Source organism: Diceros bicornis, chromosome 18 (genome assembly GCF_020826845.1).
Source record: "Diceros bicornis minor isolate mBicDic1 chromosome 18, mDicBic1.mat.cur, whole genome shotgun sequence".
NCBI classification, from domain to species: Eukaryota; Metazoa; Chordata; class Mammalia; order Perissodactyla; family Rhinocerotidae; genus Diceros; species Diceros bicornis.
In genome coordinates this window covers 9,072,097-9,093,838 of record NC_080757.1, presented here as the reverse complement: position 1 = coordinate 9,093,838, position 21,742 = coordinate 9,072,097, and the positions used below count along the sequence as shown (strand labels likewise).

At 38.7% G+C, this 21,742-nt stretch overlaps 2 protein-coding genes and 1 pseudogene across 4 annotated transcripts in view; 2 read left to right on the top strand and 1 right to left on the bottom strand.

Moving 5' to 3' along the window:
• Positions 1–15,059, bottom strand: part of STX8 (syntaxin 8) — a 243,449-nt gene extending 228,390 nt beyond the window's left edge. For all 3 annotated transcript variants that reach the window (XM_058559723.1, XM_058559724.1, XM_058559725.1), the window contains exons 1-3: positions 14,990–15,059; positions 10,158–10,257; positions 4,162–4,256 (exon numbers count right to left, since the gene is read on the bottom strand). In XM_058559723.1, the coding sequence (XP_058415706.1) occupies positions 4,162–4,256; positions 10,158–10,257; positions 14,990–15,006 (212 nt within the window). In that variant the 5' untranslated portion in view covers positions 15,007–15,059. The remainder of the gene's footprint in view (positions 1–4,161; positions 4,257–10,157; positions 10,258–14,989) is intronic.
• Positions 15,060–15,852: 793 nt separating this feature from the next.
• The window catches only part of CFAP52 (cilia and flagella associated protein 52), a 43,805-nt gene continuing 37,915 nt past the window's right edge, over positions 15,853–21,742 (top strand). The window contains exon 1 of the mRNA XM_058559715.1: positions 15,853–15,922. Within this exon, the coding sequence (XP_058415698.1) occupies positions 15,853–15,922 (70 nt within the window). The remainder of the gene's footprint in view (positions 15,923–21,742) is intronic.
• LOC131416765 (COMM domain-containing protein 8-like) lies at positions 15,937–20,718 on the top strand (annotated as a pseudogene).

Genomic DNA, 21,742 nt, shown 5'->3' with positions numbered 1-21,742 from the left:
TAACTTCCTTACATGATTATAAACTCCCTAAGGAAGCACTACCTGTAAATTCTCAATGGTAGCTGTAATTTTTACAATAACGATAAAATAATAAGTAGTAGCTAATTCTCAAGGAGGGCTTACTATATTTGAAGCACCTTCTATGAGTATAATTTAATCCTCCCAACAATCCCATAAGCCAGATGTACCTTTATTATCCCTATTTCAGAGATGAGAAAAACGAGGCACAAAGAGGTTGTCACTTGTCACAGTTAGTAAGCGTTGAAAACTACCTTGTACTCAACACCCACCATTACAGGTCTAGTCCTGTGAGGTGCTTTAAATATATTTTCTCCAACTTTCACAACATCCTTGTAAAGTAAGTATGATTATTCCTACTCTGCAGATATTGAAACTAAGGTCCAGAAAGGCTAAATTGCTCTTTGGCCTTGAAGAAGCGGTGGAGCTCATCTCCCGTCTCAGTTCTGTCTGGTTCCAAAGACGGTGTTGTTCCCACTATACCAATGGTGCCCAGACTTCTGGATTTCATGGAGCAGAAATATTTCCAAACAAATTGGGGGAGGAGGCAGACTTACATCAAGTTACCGATTATACATTTTGCCATGTATGGATATTCAAAAAAACCATAACAGACAAAACTACCATCTACCTTTACTATCGGGGTGAAACAGCAAGGAGATTTTAACACCAAAAACTAGAAAGAAGGTAACAGACTGTAAGTCAGAAAATTTCTACAGACATAAATAGTATCTTGTCCTTCTTTTTCTCACAATACCAGGCACCAGTGCGACTGTCATGGACAGGTGGGGTGATGGAGAACCACTTCACCCCCACTGGCGCTAAAGGGGCTGTCCCTGAAATCTACTCAGTTAGCCTCTCCACACCTGCATTCATGCAGGCCTGTTATACAGCGATTGCTGCAGTTATCTATCACCTATCTGTCTGTCTACCTATCTTTTTTCCCCAAAAATACAAAGTGGAGACAAGTTATTTATATTTAAAAAAAATTATTTCTACAGGACTTCTCCCAAGACACCAAAATACCTTTTGAAATTGAACCCATGTTTTTATTCTCTTTAAAGTAGTAAAGATGCTGCCTTTGAAGACCCAGCAAAGGACAAGCTTTACAGGTAGGGCCAATTCTCACAGTAATTTTAGTACCGTCTGAAATTGTACACACAGCCCCCCACAGAACACACCTTTTCATAACTGCTGAGGCAACTGCAATTCCCATCTCCAAGAAGCACTGTGAATAGAAGCCAACGGTTTTCAGCAATTTTAAACTCTCTGGCTGCAGGACTCTGGTTTATGAATTGCAAACTAACTGATGCAAAAGCACAAAACTTTCATATTAATTTCACATTTATTCTTGCCAGGAGAAAAATATTTTCAGGAAAGAGCAATAACACCACATGCCTAAACTCCATGAATTTAATTGTTTGGAAGGCCTTTTCATAGGACTTATCTTTCTGGCAACTCCTAGTGGTCTCTGGAAAACTCCACGAAGGCATAAATTTAAGCAAAGGACCATAAACTCTCAACTACCCAACACAGTAAGGAAATGTGGTATTCACATATTCACATTAAAAAGGTCACCCAACATTAATTATACCTCAAAAAAAAAAAAGGATTAAAAAGTCACTCTGTTGGCGATTTATGGACAAAAATTTTTCTAAGAATTACAACATCATAAAGTATACCTAATAAACCACAGGGAACAGTTTAATCTTTCTGATGATTAAAAAGGGTCTTGAGGATTTGCATTATAAACAGGATTTGTCTTGGCACTGCAGCAACATGCCAATTAATAGGGAATTCTAGTTGAAGACATGCCAGGTGACAGCTCATTGTATTATTTCTACTAAAGTAGCATTCAGCTTTTAAACAACTGGCTTTGGGGCCAGACAGCCCTGCCTTTGAATCCTGGCTCTTCCATTTCCCAGCTGTGGGGTCCAGGGCAAGTTACTTAAACTCTCAAAGATTCCTCTCCTCAGTGTAAAAAACTCCTCTGCTGGAATGCTGGATTCTCTTTCCAATTCCGTCAGTGACTTGGGGCGCAAAATGTGATCTGGCCTCAATAACTTTTTTGTAAAGAAGGGAAGGAAACACCAAAACAAATTAATAACATGAGGTTACTGGGACTGACAAGTTGCTATCTGATATATCTTAAATCTGGAGGATAACTGCCATAGAATTATTTAAAACGTTTGAGAAGAGGAAAGTCAGGGAAGGGGAAGATGAGAGGAAAAGGAGAATTAAAAAGAGGGCTTCCTAATATAGAAGCTACTTCCTTCTTTCCATTCTATCTATAGAAATGGTCTTCCTGAAAATACAGAGGTTTATGAGCGCCCTCGTGGGGTGGATTATCTGAATTTCATCCCTAATATTGGCTGAAGTTCCAGTAGAAATAGACCCAATTATTTGAAAAAAGAAATTAGATTTCAAAGAAAGCTGTCATACTCCAGTTGAGTTTTTGATTTCTCCTATGAAATTCTAAATTATTCACATTAAGGTCCTTAAATATTTTCATAATGTATTTAAATAACTATTGGGTGTTTTTAAATGCTTGGTGCTTAAATCAGCAAATTCTGAGATCACCACAAAACCAAAGTCTATGATATTTCAAAAGATGGTAAGACTACAAGCATTTAGAAGAACAAAGTCAGTTATTACTGTAGCATGCTTGGTACTCTCCATAATAAATAACTAGCAGAAATTATTAATAGAAAAAAGTAAAAGTTACCAATCTGTATCTTTAAGTTTAAGCCCTATAAGTTTAGCACATAAATATTACAAGATGAATAATCATCAGTTACCTTAATGCAAGTTAGCAGATACGTAGTTATTAACAGGATATCGTGAAACAATACTTAGTTACCTGCCTAATATATGTGCTTAGGTAAGACTGAAGTGAGTTGGCACACTTTGACCGCAGATGCAGACTTCCTAGCGCTTAGTACTGAAAGTGGAGAAAATGGACCTGCCAATTTGAAACTACTTGAGGCCTATCTATTAAGACCTGTTGATTTTCATAAAATAAAAACTCTTTATATAACAGACTAACTGTACAGTAACAAACGATACCATATGGAGCGTAAAGTTACAAACTAAATGTATCAGAATATTCCAATTATGTTAAAAATAAGACCCCAATTGTTTACTGAAATTAAACTTTTATTTGAAACCTTAGCGGGCTAATAATTGAATATCTGGAAATCATGCAACTAATCTAAACCAACTTCCCTGGTGTCATAAAGGGGTTACACTTGGAGAAAAATATTTTTTAAAATATCTTCTGTTGTTTTACCTAAAAACCTACATTCCTACATTTTCCCATGTTTAAAATCTGGCAGTACCAACCATTTCTTGAGATACCAAAATTTGGGTCTTTAGTATGAACTACTGACAATTTAAAGAAAAAATAAGAGAAGACTAGTTTTCAAACCAATCAAAACTCAGGGTTAAAGGATTAATTTATGTAAAAGGTCACATGTATTTTCCTAAACTGATAGGATTATGAATTTCTAAAAGAAGAAAATGTTTTAATATTTGACAGTGTTGGGGAGATGCTGAGGTGACAGCACAACTTGCTTCAAGCAAGTGCCCTCAGCCCCCCCAAAACTTCCAAACCAGAGGCAGTGTCTGTACCTCTGGAAGAATAATAAGGCAAAGAAATCACATCTCAATAATCTACATAAACAGGAAAAAAAAAAGATGTACGGTTTCTATTGGCATTGGCCTCTCAGAAAAGAAAACGGGTTTTTCAAAACTCTGGAAACTCCAGAAGCAGAATCACAGCCCAGGATTATCATGGAAGCTTTCCTGTTGGAGCAGTGGCTAACCATGTTCAAGGCAGTCTAGAAGGTAGCAGAGCAGAGCTCTGTGTAAGTACGGCACTGACAAAAAGCATTAGCTTCCTGCACTGTAAAGGTTACACCCAAATAAGTTCATTCCTTCAGTATGTCTTGCTTCGCCAGCACATTCACTGTAAAACATGTAACAGACACTTAAAATAGAAATTAAGATTACAGGCAATATTTTGGAAACCAGGTCTTCCTCAAGCTGTGGAAAAATCTGGGTGGCCCAGATTCCTTCCTTTCTTAAAATAAGACTGCTTTTCCTCCCACTCTAGAAAAGAGGTGGAAATGTTTACATGGATACATCTGATGTGTTGACACAGCTCTTAGCAATAAGTCCTTCAAAAGGGCGATCTTTTCCTTCAGATTCTGCAACAAAGCTCTGATTGTCACGGTAAGCTGAAAAGAAAAGAACACATCCTGAGTATGCTAGTCCAGAGGTGCTGAATCTACCAAAATATCATGTAAACCCTCTTTACATACTAGGATCCCATCAAGGGAGGGTGGGAAGAGACGCTGAGCCTCCCAATGACAACCGCAGCGTTGTAAGGAATCTTAGCGATCGCCTGGTCCAGCCACCCACCTGATGCTTGCACCTGCTCTACAACCTGACCAGGTGGCAAGTCAAACCATACCTGAACATGGACATTGACTAGAAACTGTCTCTTTGCCCTCACAATCAGCTGAATTCAGTCCCCTGAGAGTCTACCCTCTGACCCTATTTGTCCACGTTGGAGCCATGCAAGAAATTGTGTTCCCCAGTCTTTGCTCAGCAGCGAAAACCCCACGGTTTCCTCAACTATGCTTCAAACGACAAGACATCAAGTCCCACTGCCGTCCAGGCCAGTCTTCTCTAATCACACTGGTACACTTACAACCCATTTAAAAGTTTTATAGCAGGGTGTTCTTTTTATACATGAGGAATGTTAACCACACATAACATTTTTCAGGAGTGTGTGAATTTTCTCCAATCATTCTACGAACTCAGAGGAAATTTCTATCTGTGACTCTAACTGCGACCTTAAAGGATAGAGGAGGGGTGGGGAGAGAGCTCTCAGGAATTTGGAAATATGAAAAATAAAATTGCCGGGCCGGCGCTGTGGCTTAGCGGTTAAGTGTGTGCGCTCCGCTGCTGGCGGCCCGGGTTCTGATCCCGGGCGTGCACCGACGCACCACTTCTCCGGCCATGCTGAGGCCGCGTCCCAGATACAGCAACTAGAAGGATGTGCAGCTATGACATACAACTATCTACTGGGGCTTTGGGGGAAAAATAAATAATAAATAAAAATTGAAAAAGAAAAAGAAAAAGAAAATTGCCTGTGTAAATTAAACATAATCAACCATGGATGAAATCAGAGATATGTTAAAACAGACAGACTCTCACAGATTTCATTTGCTATCTTGTTAAAAGTAACAATTATACAACTGCTGTGGAAGCAGGGACGCTCTTCCGAGATTAGCAGAGTCCCACTAGGGAAAAAAACAGCAGAACACCAGAGGCTGGACAAGGGCTACACACATCAAGCAACCCTCCAAGGCTTCAGCAGCAAAGAAAAGTCTGACCTTAACCCTTCTAATACCTCTGGGAACCATGGAAAAACCACCCACGATGTTTACTGGGAAACACCAAGGAAAGCAGATCTCTCTTCATTCAAGAAGTAAAGAGCAAAGCAAACAAACAAAAAAGCACAAAACACACACACACATACACCCCAGGCCTAACAAAAGTCTACAAAATTAAACACTGAAAGCATTCAAGAGATGAAAGATATAGTCATTAAATGTATGACTCAAATCTAAATTTGTTAACGTAGAAAGACATTCATCATAATTTATTAAAAGAAAAAAATCAAGTCACAAAATGAAATGTCACCTACACAGAGAAAAAACAATCCAGAAACTACACACATCAAAATGCCAAGGCTGGTTATCTCTAAGTAATGGGATTTCTTTTTTTTTTTTTTTGTGAGGAAGATCAGCCCTGAGCTAACATCCAATGCCAATCCTCCTCTTTTTTTGCTGAGGAAGATTGGCCCTGGGCTAACATCCATGCCCATCTTCCTCTACTTTATATGAGATGCCGCCACAGCATGGCTCGATAAGTGGTGCATCGGTGCACATCCAGGATCCAAACCTGCGAACCCTGGGCCGCCAAAGCGGAACGTGCACACTTAACCACTTGCTCCACTGTGCCAGCCCCTGGGATTTCTTAATAGTTTATAAGAAAATGATTACTTTAACAATCAGTAAAAAATTTCCATTATCCTATCTTAACAGAAGCTTTCCAAAGCACAGAAAAAGATGGAAAGCCTAATTCATATTTTAAACTACACAACCCTGGTAACAAGCACTGACAGAGATAACATAAAAAAGGAAACCACATGCCAATCTCCCTTAAGGATTATAAACGTAAAAGTCTTTAAAAAGTATTAGCAAAGCAAATATAGAATTATATTAATAATGACAATATACTATCACCAAGTAGAATTTATGTAAAGAACAGTCTGACATTAGAAAATCTAATAATGAAGCTAATACTGTTAATGATTAAAAATAGAATAAACCTATGATTAATACAGCATGGAGGAAATTAATTAAAAATAAAACAAAAACAAAGAAAGAAAAGAATGGAACACTACTGCCATAACTTCAATATTGTTTAACTCCGGTCTAGAAGTTCTAACCAATGCAATAAGACAAGTTAAAGAAATACATAAGGGCTGGAAAGAAGGAGATGAAGTTATCATCTGTAGATCGATAATAGCTTATTTGGGAAAGTTAAGAGAGTCAACAGAAAGATTACTGGAAGCAGGAAAAGAATTCGGTATGGTGATCAATCATAAAATGAAAAAATCAAGGGCACTCCTAAATTCAAGTAATAGATAGGGAGAATTTTTTTTAACTACTATTTTTAAACATCATTAACCATATTGATAAAACCTAAAAAATATCTAGCACAGTGCTTTGCCCATAAGAACTGCAGGAAATATTGGTGAAAGAAAAAGTAAAAGGTAAGTGTTCCCCAATTTAATCTGTAAATATACTACACATCTATTCAAAATCCCATCTGGAGTTCTTTTACTGGAGAGGAGATGGTAATTGAGGCACAGCACAAAATTTTCTTAATGAAGCTACACAAAATTACTCTAAAAGAAGGATAAATGAAGGAAAATATAGAAAAATCATGAACACGTATAGTAAAGGGGGCCTTAAACAATCAGATATTAAATCTTTATTAAAAAAAGTACAAGAGTACGATGCTGGCAGTTACCAACAGCTTCATTAGTGCAACAGAACACAAGAAACAGTGCAGTTGTGTAAAAATTCAGTGAAAGAAATGTTGAATATTTCATATCTTGAGGGGGGAGAGAATTAACAATTTAGCAAATGGGAAAAAAAAAAAAACTAGATGCCCATAATACACCAAAATAAACTTCAAGATTTTAAAGATTTATGTGTTTTTAAAAAAATAAAAACAGAAGAAAAGCTTAAAGAAAATTTAGATAATTAGGTAAAATAGTTGTATAACCTCTGGGTGTGAAAGATCTTTCTAAGCATTATCTCCCCTCCCCCTATAAGAAAAGACCACAAATAAAAATATTGATAATTTCAAATAAAATTTAAAAATAAGTATGTCAAAAAAAAGTCATTTATAAAATCAAAAGCCAAATTAATAGAAAAAATATTTGTACCAAGTATGCCAGATCAAGGCTCAATATAGTTAACATATATATAAAGAACACTTTGAAATTAAGAAGTAATAAGGTTAAGGGCATATACATATTTGGGCAATTCATAAAGGAAGAAATACAAATACCCAATAACTATATGAAAAGATACTCAATGGCATAAATAACAAAAAATGCATATTATACTATTGTATACTTTCACCTAACAGAGTAAGAAAGATTTTTAAAAGATAATCAGAATTGGTGTACAAATGTAATTCTGCAATACACATATATATGTTCAAAATGCTTAAAATTTTATACAGCCTAAATCCAGAAAGTCTACATTGAGGAATTTATCCTAACATGGGCAATAATGTAGCCACACTGAAAAGTCATTTATAATTAGAAATAATCTAACTGCCCAAGAAGATGATACCGGTTAAGTGGATCAGAGATCTAAATGTAAAAAACGAAATCATACATTTACTAATATAAAAAATGAAACAGGAATAAATTATTTTATAATCTAAAAATAGCAAAAGCTATGAGTGAAAATACAGAAGCAATTAAAGATTGGTAGTCAACTTCATTTAAAAAAACCAAAAATTTCACATGATGGAAGACACCACAAGCAAAGTCAAACAACAAATGATAAGGGAGAGGAAATAATCACAATACATCACAAAGAGATAATCCCCCCAATATATAGGGAGCTCTTGAAGACTAAAAAGACCAAAAATCCAATAAAAAAAATAAGCAAAAGACAAAGTTAGTTCACAGAAAAATATATACAACTAGCACTTAAGCATATGAAAACATACTTCACTTGATTCATAATTGAAGAATGCAAATTTTTTTTTTGTGAGGAAGATCAGCCCTGAGCTAACATCCATGCCAATCCTCCTCTTTTTGCTGAGGAAGACCGGCCCTGAGCTAACATCTATTGCCAATCCTCCTCCTTTTTTTCCCTTTTTCTCCCCAAAGCCCCAGTAGATAGTTGTATGTTATAGTTGCACATCCTTCTAGTTGCTGTACGCGGGACGCCGCCTCAGCATGGCTGGACAAGTGGTGCATCGGTGCGCGCCCGGGATCCGAACCTGGGCCACCAGTAGCAGAGCGCGCGCACTTAACCGCTAAGCCACGGGGCCAGCCCCCAAAGAATGCAGATTTAAAACTACACTGAAATATCATCTCTCACTTATCAGACTGGCAAAAATTCCGAAGACTGACAACACCCTCTGTTGGCCAGGGTGTGAAGAAACAGAAACTTTCACACATTTCTGAAAGGGGTGCCAAAGGTGACAACCCCCATGGAGGGGGATTTGACAACAGATTAAAAAAAATCACATATGCCCTGGTTCTGAGAACTAATCCTAAAAAGACACCTCCACAAATACAAAAAAAAAAAGCACAAAGTTTTTTATTGCAGCATTATTCATAACAGCAAAGGACTGGAAACAACCTAAATGCCCACCCTCAGGAGACAGGTTAAATGAACAATGGTACATCTACACAAGAGAGTACTACAGGACCCTGAAGAAGAAGAGAGAAGATCTCTACGAATTAATATGGAGAGATTTCTATGATATATTATTAAATAAAAAGAGTAAGATACCAGAGTATCTTTTGTGTAAAAGGAAGAGATATAATGCTTATTTTTGCACAAAGTAACACAGAATAAACCAGAAATTAATGAAAATGGTTACCTGTAAGATGTAGGTGGAGAAGGCATGGATAAGAGTGAGATGAGAACAAGACTTTGAGTATACCTTGTATATAATTTTGACTTTTGAACAATGTAAATGTTTTACATATTTAAAATTAAATCAGCAAGGGTAGGGAAAACAATCAAACCCTAAAAATGAATATGAACAAAGGACAGCATAAGACAGAAAAAAAGAATCAATTCTAATAACTTTAAAACAGAATAAACAATATTCTTAGTGGGAGATTCCCAGTTAAAAAAAAAAGACAAATCTCGAACTTTACTTAGTGTTTGTAGTGGTACTTGTGCAGTAATTCTGAAACTATTTTCTGTAAACTATAAGGCAGACCAAAGGAGCAAAAATATATTGAAGCTTTTGGAAACCAGGGCTCTCACTATGGAAGAAGGAAAACACTAATTCGGAATGGGGAAGGTTAGAAAGAATCCTGTGGTGTTTGATTTGAATCGAAGGTATTGGTATGAACTCATGATTTTCTAAAAAATATATTTCCTAACCAAATCCCACCACTGTTTTTGTACAGCCCAAAACCTAAGGATGATGTAAAAAAAGACTGTTATCCTTTAGGCAAGAATAGATACTCAAAGAAGCGAGGACATTGCCTCTTATCCTGCAAAGCCTAAAAGATTTACATCTGGGGGTAAAGTGTACCAACCTTTGAACTAGACTACAAAATTGTAAGGAACTTTTAAGGCAAAACAGAGAAATTAAAAAGCTGTCATGCCCCATTTGGTTTCAGTAATTAAATAACTATTAACTGGTTGGTTGTAATGTCAATTAAATATATGTAAGCATATAGGCCACTACACAAACACACATACACACAGCGCCTCAGAAATAGGAGGGTTTTCAGACCTCAAAGCTCAAACAAACCATTTCATGTACTAATTCTCTCCTGGTCGTACCTTCGTTGTGTTTTCACCATTTCTTTCATACTGATTTCGCTGTTGAATTTTCTCAGCAATCTCTTGTGCAATTTGACAAGTAGAATCATATGTAGAGAACCTGTATCAAAGTCATAAAGCGAGAAAAACGTCTAAGGTTCTTCAAAAGAAATTTCTGCATTATCTAAGTTTGAGCTTTTAATTCTAGTCACAAATTTAAACGGAAGGGAGAATAATAAGAGTAACAGTAATGGCAACAGGTGTTGAATGGTACTTACTACCAACCAGGCTCTATTCTGAATGCTTCATTTGTAATAACTCACTTAATCCACACAAAAACGCTAGGAGGCAGGTACCATTACTATCTCCATCTTACACGTGAGAAAAGGAGGCAAAAAGAAGTAAAGCAACTTGCCCAAGTGGTACCGCCAGCTACAAACCAAGGTTGTCTGGCCCCAAGCCTGTGCTCCTAACCACTTTGCTATTCTGCTGATGATAAAGCGTTTGTATCTGTTCATGCATAAAACATCCAACAAACATTTACGGAGGCCCTCCTCTGTACTGAGCTCTGTTCCAAGCACTGGAGAATATAGGAGTGAACAAAATGGACAAAGTGCCTGCTTTCAAGGAGCTTAGTGAAGGGAGAAAGGCATAAAACAAATAAATATATAATATGTCAGGTGTTGATATGTGCTAAGAAGAAAAATAAAGCGGGATAAAGACAGAGTGACCGGCAAGGTGTGGAAGCTAGCCCTCCAGATATCTGGGGAAGAACTTTACAGTACAGGAACAGCCAGTGCTGTTTATCCTATAACACAATGCTCTGGGGACAAAGGACACACAGCCACCTGACATCTAAGCTTATCAGAACTCTCTCAAAACATTTACTGAGCTTCTATGTGTTATTCAACAGTGCTGGGGGCTTCGAAGGATTCACAATGAATTCCCAATAGTCCCTTATTTTTTCCTTCTGTTACAGCCTTTTTACTTTCTATTTGTTTTACAGAAAATACTTAAGTGTGCAAACACATTTCATCTCTCCTACCAGATGGTCTGCTCCTAAAGAACAGGGGCTATGCTGTACTATACAACCAACATATTTTCCAGGACTGTCCCAGTACAAAATATTGACAACTGCTGTTTGACCTAATATCCCAATTTTTGCTTGACAAAATAAATAATCCATTTCTTAAAATCTTCAAACGCCCACATATCACTTATATACCCAGGGAACTTGAAAATGTCTGTTTGAATGAAGGAAAAAACAATCCCAATTGCTTCCCATAGGAATCTTATTATAGAAATATAGCAATGGCTGACAGCTGAGTACCTGATCTGGGCCAGGTCCTACGCTAAGAGCTTTACATTTTAAACTTCGTAAGGATCCTACAAATTGGATCTTTAACCACTCACCACTATACTCTAAAAAAGCATCATTCCTGTATACAAAAAACGGGCAGGTGATACAAAATAACACATCATTAAGAAAACAGGAGGGAAGCTGATAAGGACAGTTGGGTCCTGGTCCCAGCTTTACATTTCCCCCTTTTCTCCTCCATATTGGCACCTATGAAAAGAGGAGCTTAGGTCTGGTTCTGTGGTTCCAGACTGTAAATATGAAAATCAGTGAGAAGTACAATTGTGGGGTCAAATGTGGGGTATAAATGGTAAGTATTTCCGGAGTTCGGAAGTGAGAGAAATTACCGTTGGCCGAGGCACTCAGATCTGACAGGGCTGGGCCAAGAGGTTACATCTTGGGCTGAGGCACCAGGTTAAAGCAGGCCTCTCGTTCCAACAGGAGGGAGGAGAGCATTCTAGATGTGGCAAATGTGCAAGCACAAGGAGCAAAGATGGAAGGAACAAAATGTGCCTGGCACACTCGGCTGAGTGGCGGCCCTCAGTGGTGGTGGGAGGGTAAAGCATAAAATGGTAAAGATGAGTCGAAGCTAGTTTCTGCAGAGCCTTAAACACCAACCTAATAAGATTAGACTTATAAGAGAATTTTAGAGCTGTATGTAGAGCATAAAGTGAGGCCTTGAAGAGGTGATATGCTGACGGGCAAAATCTCAGGTGTCTTGCCACTGATCCTCATGTTCTCACTTTAGCCCTAAAAAAGTGGTTCTGAAACCTTGCTACATTCTGGAATAACTGGGGAATCACTACAAAACAAAAACAAACACAATTCCTGGCTCCCACCCCCAAGCATTCTGATTAAATTGGTATGGGGTTTGACCTGGACATGAGGAGTTGGGAAAGCTCCCCAGGTAATTCCAATCTGTAGCGAAGTTTGGGAACCACTGGCCAAGTGTTAACGGGCAACTTCATCAAGGTATCAAGAACACAGTGCCTAAAGTACTAGTTTAGGAAAATTAACCTGAACTCCATTTAGGTAAACAGTTGGGAAGGAGAGAAGAGTGGCAAGAGATCAGTAGATGACTTCTCCAGCTATTCAATTCTATAACCAGTCACCAGTATTTACTATCTGCAAGGCATAGGGCTATAAAGGATTGAACTATGGCAGAAAAAGACAGCAAAAAAAAGATGTCAAGAGATACTTAAAAAAAAAAAAAAAGGGCATTAGTGAAAAATCTGATATGAGGAGTGAAGGAAAAGTGGGTAATTAGTGTTTTCAGGCCTAAGTGACTAAGAGGATGGTGATGCCATGACAGAGACCAAGGAACTAGAATGGGGAAACTAAAAGAAGTTTCTAGACTAAGAACTGGGCCTCTGTTCTATCAGAAAAGCACTGAATATACAGTTAAATTGATATATGTATAAGATTTACTTTAAAAGACACAGGAAAAAAAAAAGTGTGGAGAGCAGAGATGAAACAAGAATGGCAGAATATTGATAATTACAGAAATTGAGTGATGAGTATAAAGGGGCTCATTATACTATTCCACATATATTTTTTATCTTTCATAACAAAACTTTTAAATAATAGACCAAAAAAAAGCCAACTAGAATATAATTTTTCCAGAAATGGTGTATCATCAACAAATAAGTTGCCCTAGCAGTAAAGCTGATTAACTTGAGCAAAGAACCAGTTTAGACAGTAATTACTCGCTACTTCTATTAAACAGTGAGCTTACTACTTGCTTTGATATGCCATTAAAATAGTAACTGCTACATTTCACTTCTCAACTTTAGAACACTACACAGGAGTAAAGCATCATTGACCGATGATTTTCAACAGCAGGAAGGCAAAGCTGTAGTCAAGTCTGTTTCTATAGGTTTTTCCAAGTCCCATTCCATACTCCTTTCTACCCTGCTGATCAGCAACCTACTTGGCAAAGAAGCTGACGCTAGCACAGCAGAGTTCCCCCACTGTTTCACTTTCAACAAATGAGAAAGCCACTAATTCAAACTACTTGAGAGTAACAGGAAAAATTATAAATGCCTTTTCAAAACTCACTGTGGAAGAGGCCTGGGGTCCAGTGATAGCTTCTGCCAAGCTATATGGATAACCTGGGGCCTCTAACTTATTTCTGAGCTTTATTTCCTACCTTATGTGTAAAGTGAGGGAGTTAGCTTCCAGGAGGTGGAGGGCAACTTAGCAACATGTATCCAGGGCCTTAAAAATGTTCATACCCTTGGGCCCAAGAGTTCCACTTCTAAGAAGTGAGCCAAGGAAATAAGACACAAAACAAAGGGGCAATCTCTGCAATATTAAAAAAACATAAACAAATCCCTAATATTAAAAAAAGGTACAAAGCGGGGAATAATTAAATTATGGTCATTCATATGATGCACTATAAAAAATAATGTTTAGAGTGAATATTTAGTGATAGGGAGAAATGTTCCCTGTTTTGTAAAACATATGAGTGTTTATATACATATACACACACATATATAAAGCAATAAGTTCATTTAAAAAAATCAATAATGGCTATTATTCCAAATGACTGAGTTAAATTTATTGTTTTCTCTGCAAATATTCAGTATTTTCTAAATTTTCCATCAGGGTGTTAAAATAAGGTGGAAAAAAATTAGTGTTAAATGAAGTAAGCTACCTGCCCAGATAACCTAAATCCCAGGGGTGCTAACTTTGATCTTGCAATCCATTCTCCTACTATCCAGACTGTCTGCCACTTAAACAATTATAAACTATATGAGAAGTACCAACATGAGGCATATAGTACAAGAACTTTACAGAGCTAGAATATGTTTTTAATTATGACAGACAGTGTCTGTCATCACTCAGTCCCTGGGACTTAACTGATGAATAAAGGACCGCTATCAGCTACTGTTTTACTGCAAAAGTTGCTGCCATAGAAACAGTCCTCATGATACTGACTCAGATAACGGTAAAATGCCTTAAAAACAAATGCATAATTTCCCTCTGATATTCCTAGAAGTTTTTTGAAGGGCCCACAAGTTCTAGGTCCTAGCGCCAACTGGTTACTAACTGGCTGGTGACCAGGGATTCTGAACCTCCGTTTCTCCACCTGTGAAATAAGGGGGTTCCCCAGATGGACTGGCACTGCACAAAAAGGTTACTTCGACTTCCCTTTCACAGGAGTCCAGGGAAGCCTGCACCGCCAGCTCCACAACCAGGATGGGCGGGAAATCTCCGCGGCAAGGTGCAGCCGGGAAGGGCTAAAGGAATGTTCAGAGATTCGACACCATTCCTCAGCTCCCCACGGGTCTACTCGGTCTCCCTCCTGGGCCACCCCGCAAGGACCGAGGGTGGCAGAATGCGGCAGAGTCCCCCTCAGCTGAGGAAGGGTCCTCGCTGCCCCTCCTCTCATCCCGAATGACCTCCAGACCGAACGCCTAGCGGTCGCCCGCTCCCCAGAAGCCCGGCCTCCCCCCACAGACTCTCCGCGCGGCCGCCCCCACCCGGGGCTCACCAGGGGTCCGGGGCCATTGTGCAGTCTCCGCCCGCTCCTCGGACACTTCCTGCTCGCAGCAGCTGACTACGGCGGCTCGCGCGGCTCATACTCCGCGGTTCCACCCGTGCGCGACCGAAACCTGGAGTTTGCGAAGGGAATCTACACTAGGGCCTCAAAGCTCTGATGAAGAAAGGAAAGCGCTGACCCAGGGAACAGTAGGTTGGAGCATTCTGCTCCCGCCGAGATGCCAACAGCTGGGCGCAATTAAAATAAAATTGTTGTTGAACAAAATCTAAGCATTTTCCCGGAAACGGGGGAGCGCCTCAAGACCTCTAGCAGTTACTTAAAATTTTCTCCTGCTTGAAACAATAACAAAAATAAACAAACAAAAAACTGGTTGTCATAGATGTACAAATGTATAAATTTACTAAAACTCACTTTAAGTGAATTTTATGATATGTAAATTATACCTCAATAAAGCTTTAAAAAATTTGTTTTATCCTGCTTCGAACAAGGGACCCAAAGAAGTAGCAATTACATACTATTTTATAGCAGCCTTCCCATCAAAGGCAATCCACCATGTTTGATTAATTTTTAGATGCCATTAGGTGCTTGATTATATAGGTACCAAAAAGGTCACAGACTCTTTATTTAGGGAGGAGGGAATTAGTTCTGTGCATTTAGTGCCCCCTAAATTTCCAGAGCGATAGAAAGGAAAAAGAAGCCCTCTTCTCGTTTCCGAGAGAGTAAAAGACCAACTCCGCAGAATGGGTTTCAGCGCGGGCGGGGATCTGGCGCGCATGCGTACGTCTGTTACCATAACGACCAAAAGACGCTCCATCGTCGGAGGCTGGGAGGAAAGTGAGCCGAGTGTCCGGGTGATGGAGAACCAAATTTCGCCCAAAGCCGAGGTGGCGGAGCTGGAGCTTGAGGCTGTGATTGGCTTCAACGGTGAGGCCTCGAGCATGTCTGGACTGGGTGGTTTAGCAAACCCGGGGACGTGTAGTGCCAACAGGAACAGTGAGACACCAGGTGGCACCTGGAAGGCAGTGTGAGACCCTGGCATGAGCCCTGGCCAGGGCCAACCGCCAGGGCCCCAGCCAGCCTCTCCTGTCCAAAGGCCATAGAGAGTCACTTCCTTGCTCCAAGCCTCAAGAAGGGGGATGGTTTTTGCCGTCACCTAAAAGAAACCAAATTCCTCTTCGCCGGGCCAGAAAGAAAGGATAGTTGTAACCCTTCTCCCACTAGGTCAGCCCTCCCTGGCTCTAAGCCCCATGCAGCCCGCAAAGCTGCCTGCCCTTCCGTAACCACCGGATTACAGAGTCCGTGTCGGCCCCCGGGACCAACTAACTTCTAAAATCCCAGCTGATGTACTGAGAAAGGGCTGGGGAGGGACCGCTTTAGAGGGTAATCTTGTCCTCTAAACCGAAGGAAGGATTCTAATGGTGAGCATTTCAGACCACGATAGAAGGCGAAGAGGACGCCAGGGGGAGCTGGAGGAGAGAGATACTTTGGTCAGAGGATGCCTGGCGGATCTGCTCAAATCTTATTTATGACTGCTTGTGGTTTTGAACGTTAAGGGGGAAAATGCTGTTTGGCTTTTTGTGAAGGATGAAAACAAGCAATTGGTTACATTTTAGAAAAAGCAAACCTTTTTTTAAAAGTACATTGTGATGCCTGAAAGCTTTAAAATTGTAATAATGTAGATACAGAACAATCAATGACAAATTTTAAGCACATTCTAGGACTTGGCTCTTCATTTTACCTTGATGTCTCTAATTGACAGTGGGCACTTAGTACATCTGAGAGATCAGCCACCTTTAGAGCCGGTTACAAGATCGTTGGTAAAGGATCTGAGTGCAGTTAGTGCAAAGGGCCACGCTGGGGACTAGTGTAAAGGCTCCCGCATAGAGCTCTGCGACTGAATTCATGCTGTTTGGTGGAGCTCTGAGAGTAAATATGTGGTCACTTCCATCCGGATGTCTTCCTTGACAATTACTACTTATCTTGGCCTTTTATTATTTTTTTTAAAAGCATACGCCTTTATTTTTTATTTTTTTAACTTTATTTATTTATTTTTTCCCCCAAAGCCCCAGTAGATAGTTGTATGTCATAGCTGCACGTCTTGCTGTATGTGGGACGCGGCCTCAGCATGGCCAGAGAAGCAGTGAGTCAGTACGCGCCCGGGATTCAAACCCGGGCCGCCAGCAGCGGAGTGTGTGCACTTAACCGCTAAGCCATGGGGCCGGCCCATCTTGGCCTTTTAGAATGGCCCAAATTGAATTGTTTTTACCTTCATTTTGTGACAATTTATATTCTTTTGTATAATCAAATATACATTTATTTAGAACCACTATATGCCAAGTAGTATGCTATGCACTGTGAATACAGGGATAAATCCATAGCCATACTTAAGAAGAGGAGTTTAGAAAATTGAAAAAATACAGTGAAACCAAAAGAAAAATCAGCCATCATTACATTTCCCAAAGATATCACAGTTAAACTTTTGGTGTGATCCTTTCAAATATACACTTACATATAAATATATTTTTTTAATAAAAACAAACTTATGCTGTATATATTATCTTGTAATCGAACTTTTTTTCCACTTAACAGTATGTCATGTAAATCTTTCCTTGGCAGTAAATATACTCTGTCCCATAATTTTTAATATATTTTAATATGATATTCTGTTGCACAGATGTCATAATTTATTTAAACAATGCCCTGTTATTAAGCATTTAGGATAATTTCCATTTTTTCCATTTATTTTTAAATGCTACAAAGAACATCTGCACAGCTAAATCTTTTAACTCTACCTTTTTTCCTTAGGTCAAATTCTGAGTACATCTTAAAGACTTTTGATGTATCCTCCAAAGGCCATATTATACACAACAGAAATGTGTACCAAAAAAAAAATATATGGGAATATTTATAGTAGCATAATTTCAAATAGCTAAAAACTACAATGAAAATGTCCATCAAAAGTAGAAAGGGGGGCCGGCCCAGTGGCGCAAGCGGTTGGGTGCGCGCGCTCCGCTGCGGCGGCCCGGGGTTCGCTGGTTCGGATCCCGGGCGCGCACCGAAGTACTGCTTGGTAAGCCATGCTGTGGCGGCGTCCCATATAAAGTGGAGGAAGATAGGCACCGATGTTAGCCCAGGGCCGTCTTCCTCAGCAAAAAAAGAGGAGGATTGGCGGATGTTAGCTCAGGGCTGATCTCCTCACAAAAAAAAAAAAAAAAAAAAAAAGTAGAAAGGACAGGGGCCGGCCCGGTGGCGCAAGCGGTTAAGTGCGCGCGCTCCGCTGCGGCGGCCCGGGGTTCACTGGTTCGGATCCCGGGCGCGCACCGACGCACTGCTTGGTAAGCCATGCTGTGGCGGCGTCCCATATAAGGTGGAGGAAGATGGGCACCGATGTTAGCCCAGGGCCGTCTTCCTCAGCAAAAAAAAAAGAGGAGGATTGGCGGATGTTAGCTCAGGGCTGATCTCCTCACAAAAAAAAAAAAAAAAAGAAAAGTAGAAAGGACAAATAAATTGTGGTCTATTCATACAACAGACTACTCTGCAGCAATGAAAAAGAATTAACTACAGCTACACACAACATGGATAGAGCTCACAATCATAATGTTGAATGAAAAAAGCCAGAAGAAAAAGAATACATACTGTATAATTCCATTCATTTAAAGTTCTAAAATGAGGAAAATTAATTTACAGGAATAGAAATCAAAACAGTGATTACCTTTGGGGAGATGTAGACTGGGAGAAGGCACATGGGGGACGTCTGGGGGGTGGTAATAATCTACTCCTTGACTTGGGCTATAGTTAAATAGGTGTATTTACTTGGTAAAGTTATTGAGTTTTCTGTATTTTTGTCTTCAATGAAAACTGTTTACTTAAAAAGTCTATACTACCTCTCAAAAACAAATAAGCAAAGCTTTATGAAAGCTTGGGAGAAAGATTCTATTCTAGGCTTGAGTGAAGTCAAGGAGGAGTTAATTCAAATAGTCTTTAAAGTTGAGTAGGAGTCAGTGAGTAAAGACTGAGAGGCAGAATATTCCAGATAGCAGGAATAGGGTGAGCAAAGGAGGAAGGTGGAGAGTGTGGTGCCTGGTTGGGGAATAGCAAAAAGCCTGGTGTGGCTTAAGTATCAAGGACTGACCAGATAACACAGCAAAGAGAGCCTGAGATTAGATTGTGGAGGCCTTAAACGCAAGGTAATTGAGTTTTGCTTTCACACAGAAACAAATTAGAAGCAAAAGCAAAGCCTTTTTTATCATTGTGCTGCTAAAACTCATTGTAGAGTTACATGATAGTTTATGAATTTTAATGAGGGTGTAAATATGTAACTGCACTTGACTCTTCTAGGCATTGTATTTTGACAGGAATTTATTATTTAAGCAAACCAGATATAGTAGTGTTGCTTATGAAAACATTTTATAAAGCTATAGTCATTAAGAGTTTGGTATTGACACAACAGTCACATTCTTCAATTGACTGGAGTAGATAAGCCCATGATTTTCCAATTATACAAAGAGTTCTTAAACTAAAATCAGCAGCAATAACAAAATAGATCAGGATTTGGCACCTTATAGCCAGTGGGCCAAATCTAGGCCTCTGCCTGTTTTTGTAAATAAAGTTTATTGGAACCCAGCCATGTGCATTTGTCTATGTATTGTCTATGGCTGCTTTTACACTACAATAACAGACTTGAGTAGCTGTGGTCCACGAAGCCTAAAATATTTACTATCTGGCCCTTTATAGAAAATCTTTGCTGATCCCTGAAATAGATAATGGGTAAAGAAATATAAATGAAAGAAATATAAATGGCTACTAGCTCAAAACGCTTTAAAAAATGCTATTAAAACAATGACTTTTTTTTAATTTCTCAGATTAGTAAAAGCTAAAAATATGGATAATAGTAAGGTGAGAATAAGAAATGGTTCTCAATTACTATTGCCAGGAGTATAAATTTTACAACTTTTCTGAAAGACAGCTTTGTAGTGTCTCTTACAATTTTTAATGAAAATAATCTTTGAGCTTTTTAGAACTCGAGTCACTTATTCAAGTCTTCAAAAAATTATAAACAGTGGGATTCACTGTGGTATTGTGTATAATATCCCAAATATTGGAGGAAACCCAAATATTCATTGGTAAGAAATTGGCTTAGAAGAGGGGACGCCCTTGTGGCGACTGCAGAAGCTTCCAGCCAAGCTGCGCCTACAGCTTCTTCACAAAATAATTGATGGCATTTGTGGTCGAACTTATCCTCTCTACCAGGATTATCACAGTGTTTGGGATTCAACAGAACGGATGCATGTTCTAGAAGATATTACCAAATTTTTCAAAGCCATAGTTGGAAAAAAGTTATCTGATGAAGAGATAGTTCAGCAATTGAATCAGTTGAATTCATTTCATCAAGAGGCTATCATGAAATGCTTGAAAAGTAGAAAAAAAAAATAAAGTCAGTCAGGGTCTGTCAGAAGAAATAGTTGATATTTCCTCTGCCTGGCTATAAGATTTTGATTGGCAGTTAAAGCTTGCACTTTTTAGTGGCAAGATTGCTACGTTACAAACGCTGCTTTTAAACTTTCATCTAGATGTAAAAGAAAATGATGAAGTCAAACCATATTCTGTTGAAGTGAGTAAAGAAGAGCTGCAGAATCTAGTAAATTCCTTGGAAGCAGCTAATAAGGTGGTCCTGCAGTTGAAATAACTGGGTGTAATGAATACCAACATTGTCAGATTCCACTGCTGCAACTGACACAGCAGAGTGAATACTGTGTGCTCAGGAAACCTGCCATACAAATTTATCAACTTCTCTAAAGAACAGGAAATTACGTGGTTGGCAGCAAATGCATGAAAAATGAAAAAGCTATAATAGGAGTTTACATTTTTATAATGACTGTTTTGCCTCATTTATTAAATATTTGAGAAATCTTTATAGATATACAGTTTTATTGAAAGCTAAAAATAGGCTCTAAAGTAATGTAAACATACAAAGCACAAATATACTTAAATATTGCTTAAAGAAGTATGTGAATAGCAAGGACATGTATGGATATATATGATTAATTTGTAATATTTTTTAAAAATAGCTTTTAAAGAATGTATAAGCTGCGTATGTAACACAGGAAGTTCCATATCTTTCTCATATTTCAAAGGAAAGATTATAAAATATAGAATTTCTTACAGAAAGAAGCTCTTCTTCAGACATGAACAAGGAAAAAATAACAATTTATTAGAACAATTTTGAGTTTATGAATTTATAAATTCTGGAAACTAAAATCTTATAACACAGGAAAAAAGGAAAATAACACTGTTACTTCTGCATTTCTATGTCTGGTCAGGAGAGTATGCTCTGATGAGACAAGAATGGATATCATTGTATAGTGTATATATTACTATTCAGATATCAGCTAAGAATATATATAGGTGCATTTTTGTTATAAACCCTTAATGTTGAATTTAACAGTTTTGGATGTTAACTTCATTGGAAAACAAACCACTTTTAATTTCAGTTAACTTTAAACACAAGCATTCTGAACAAACAAAAACGTCATTAAAAAAAAAAAGAAATTGGCTTGAAAAATTGTAGTCCAGGGGCTGGCCTGGTGGGGTAGTGGTTAAGTTCACGTACACCACTTCGGCGGCCCGGGGTTCTCAGCTTTGGATCCTGGGCCTCCACCTGCACACCGCATATCAAGCCATGCTGTGGCAGGTGTCCCACATATAAAGTAGAGGAAGATGGGCGTGGATGTTAGCCCAGGGCCA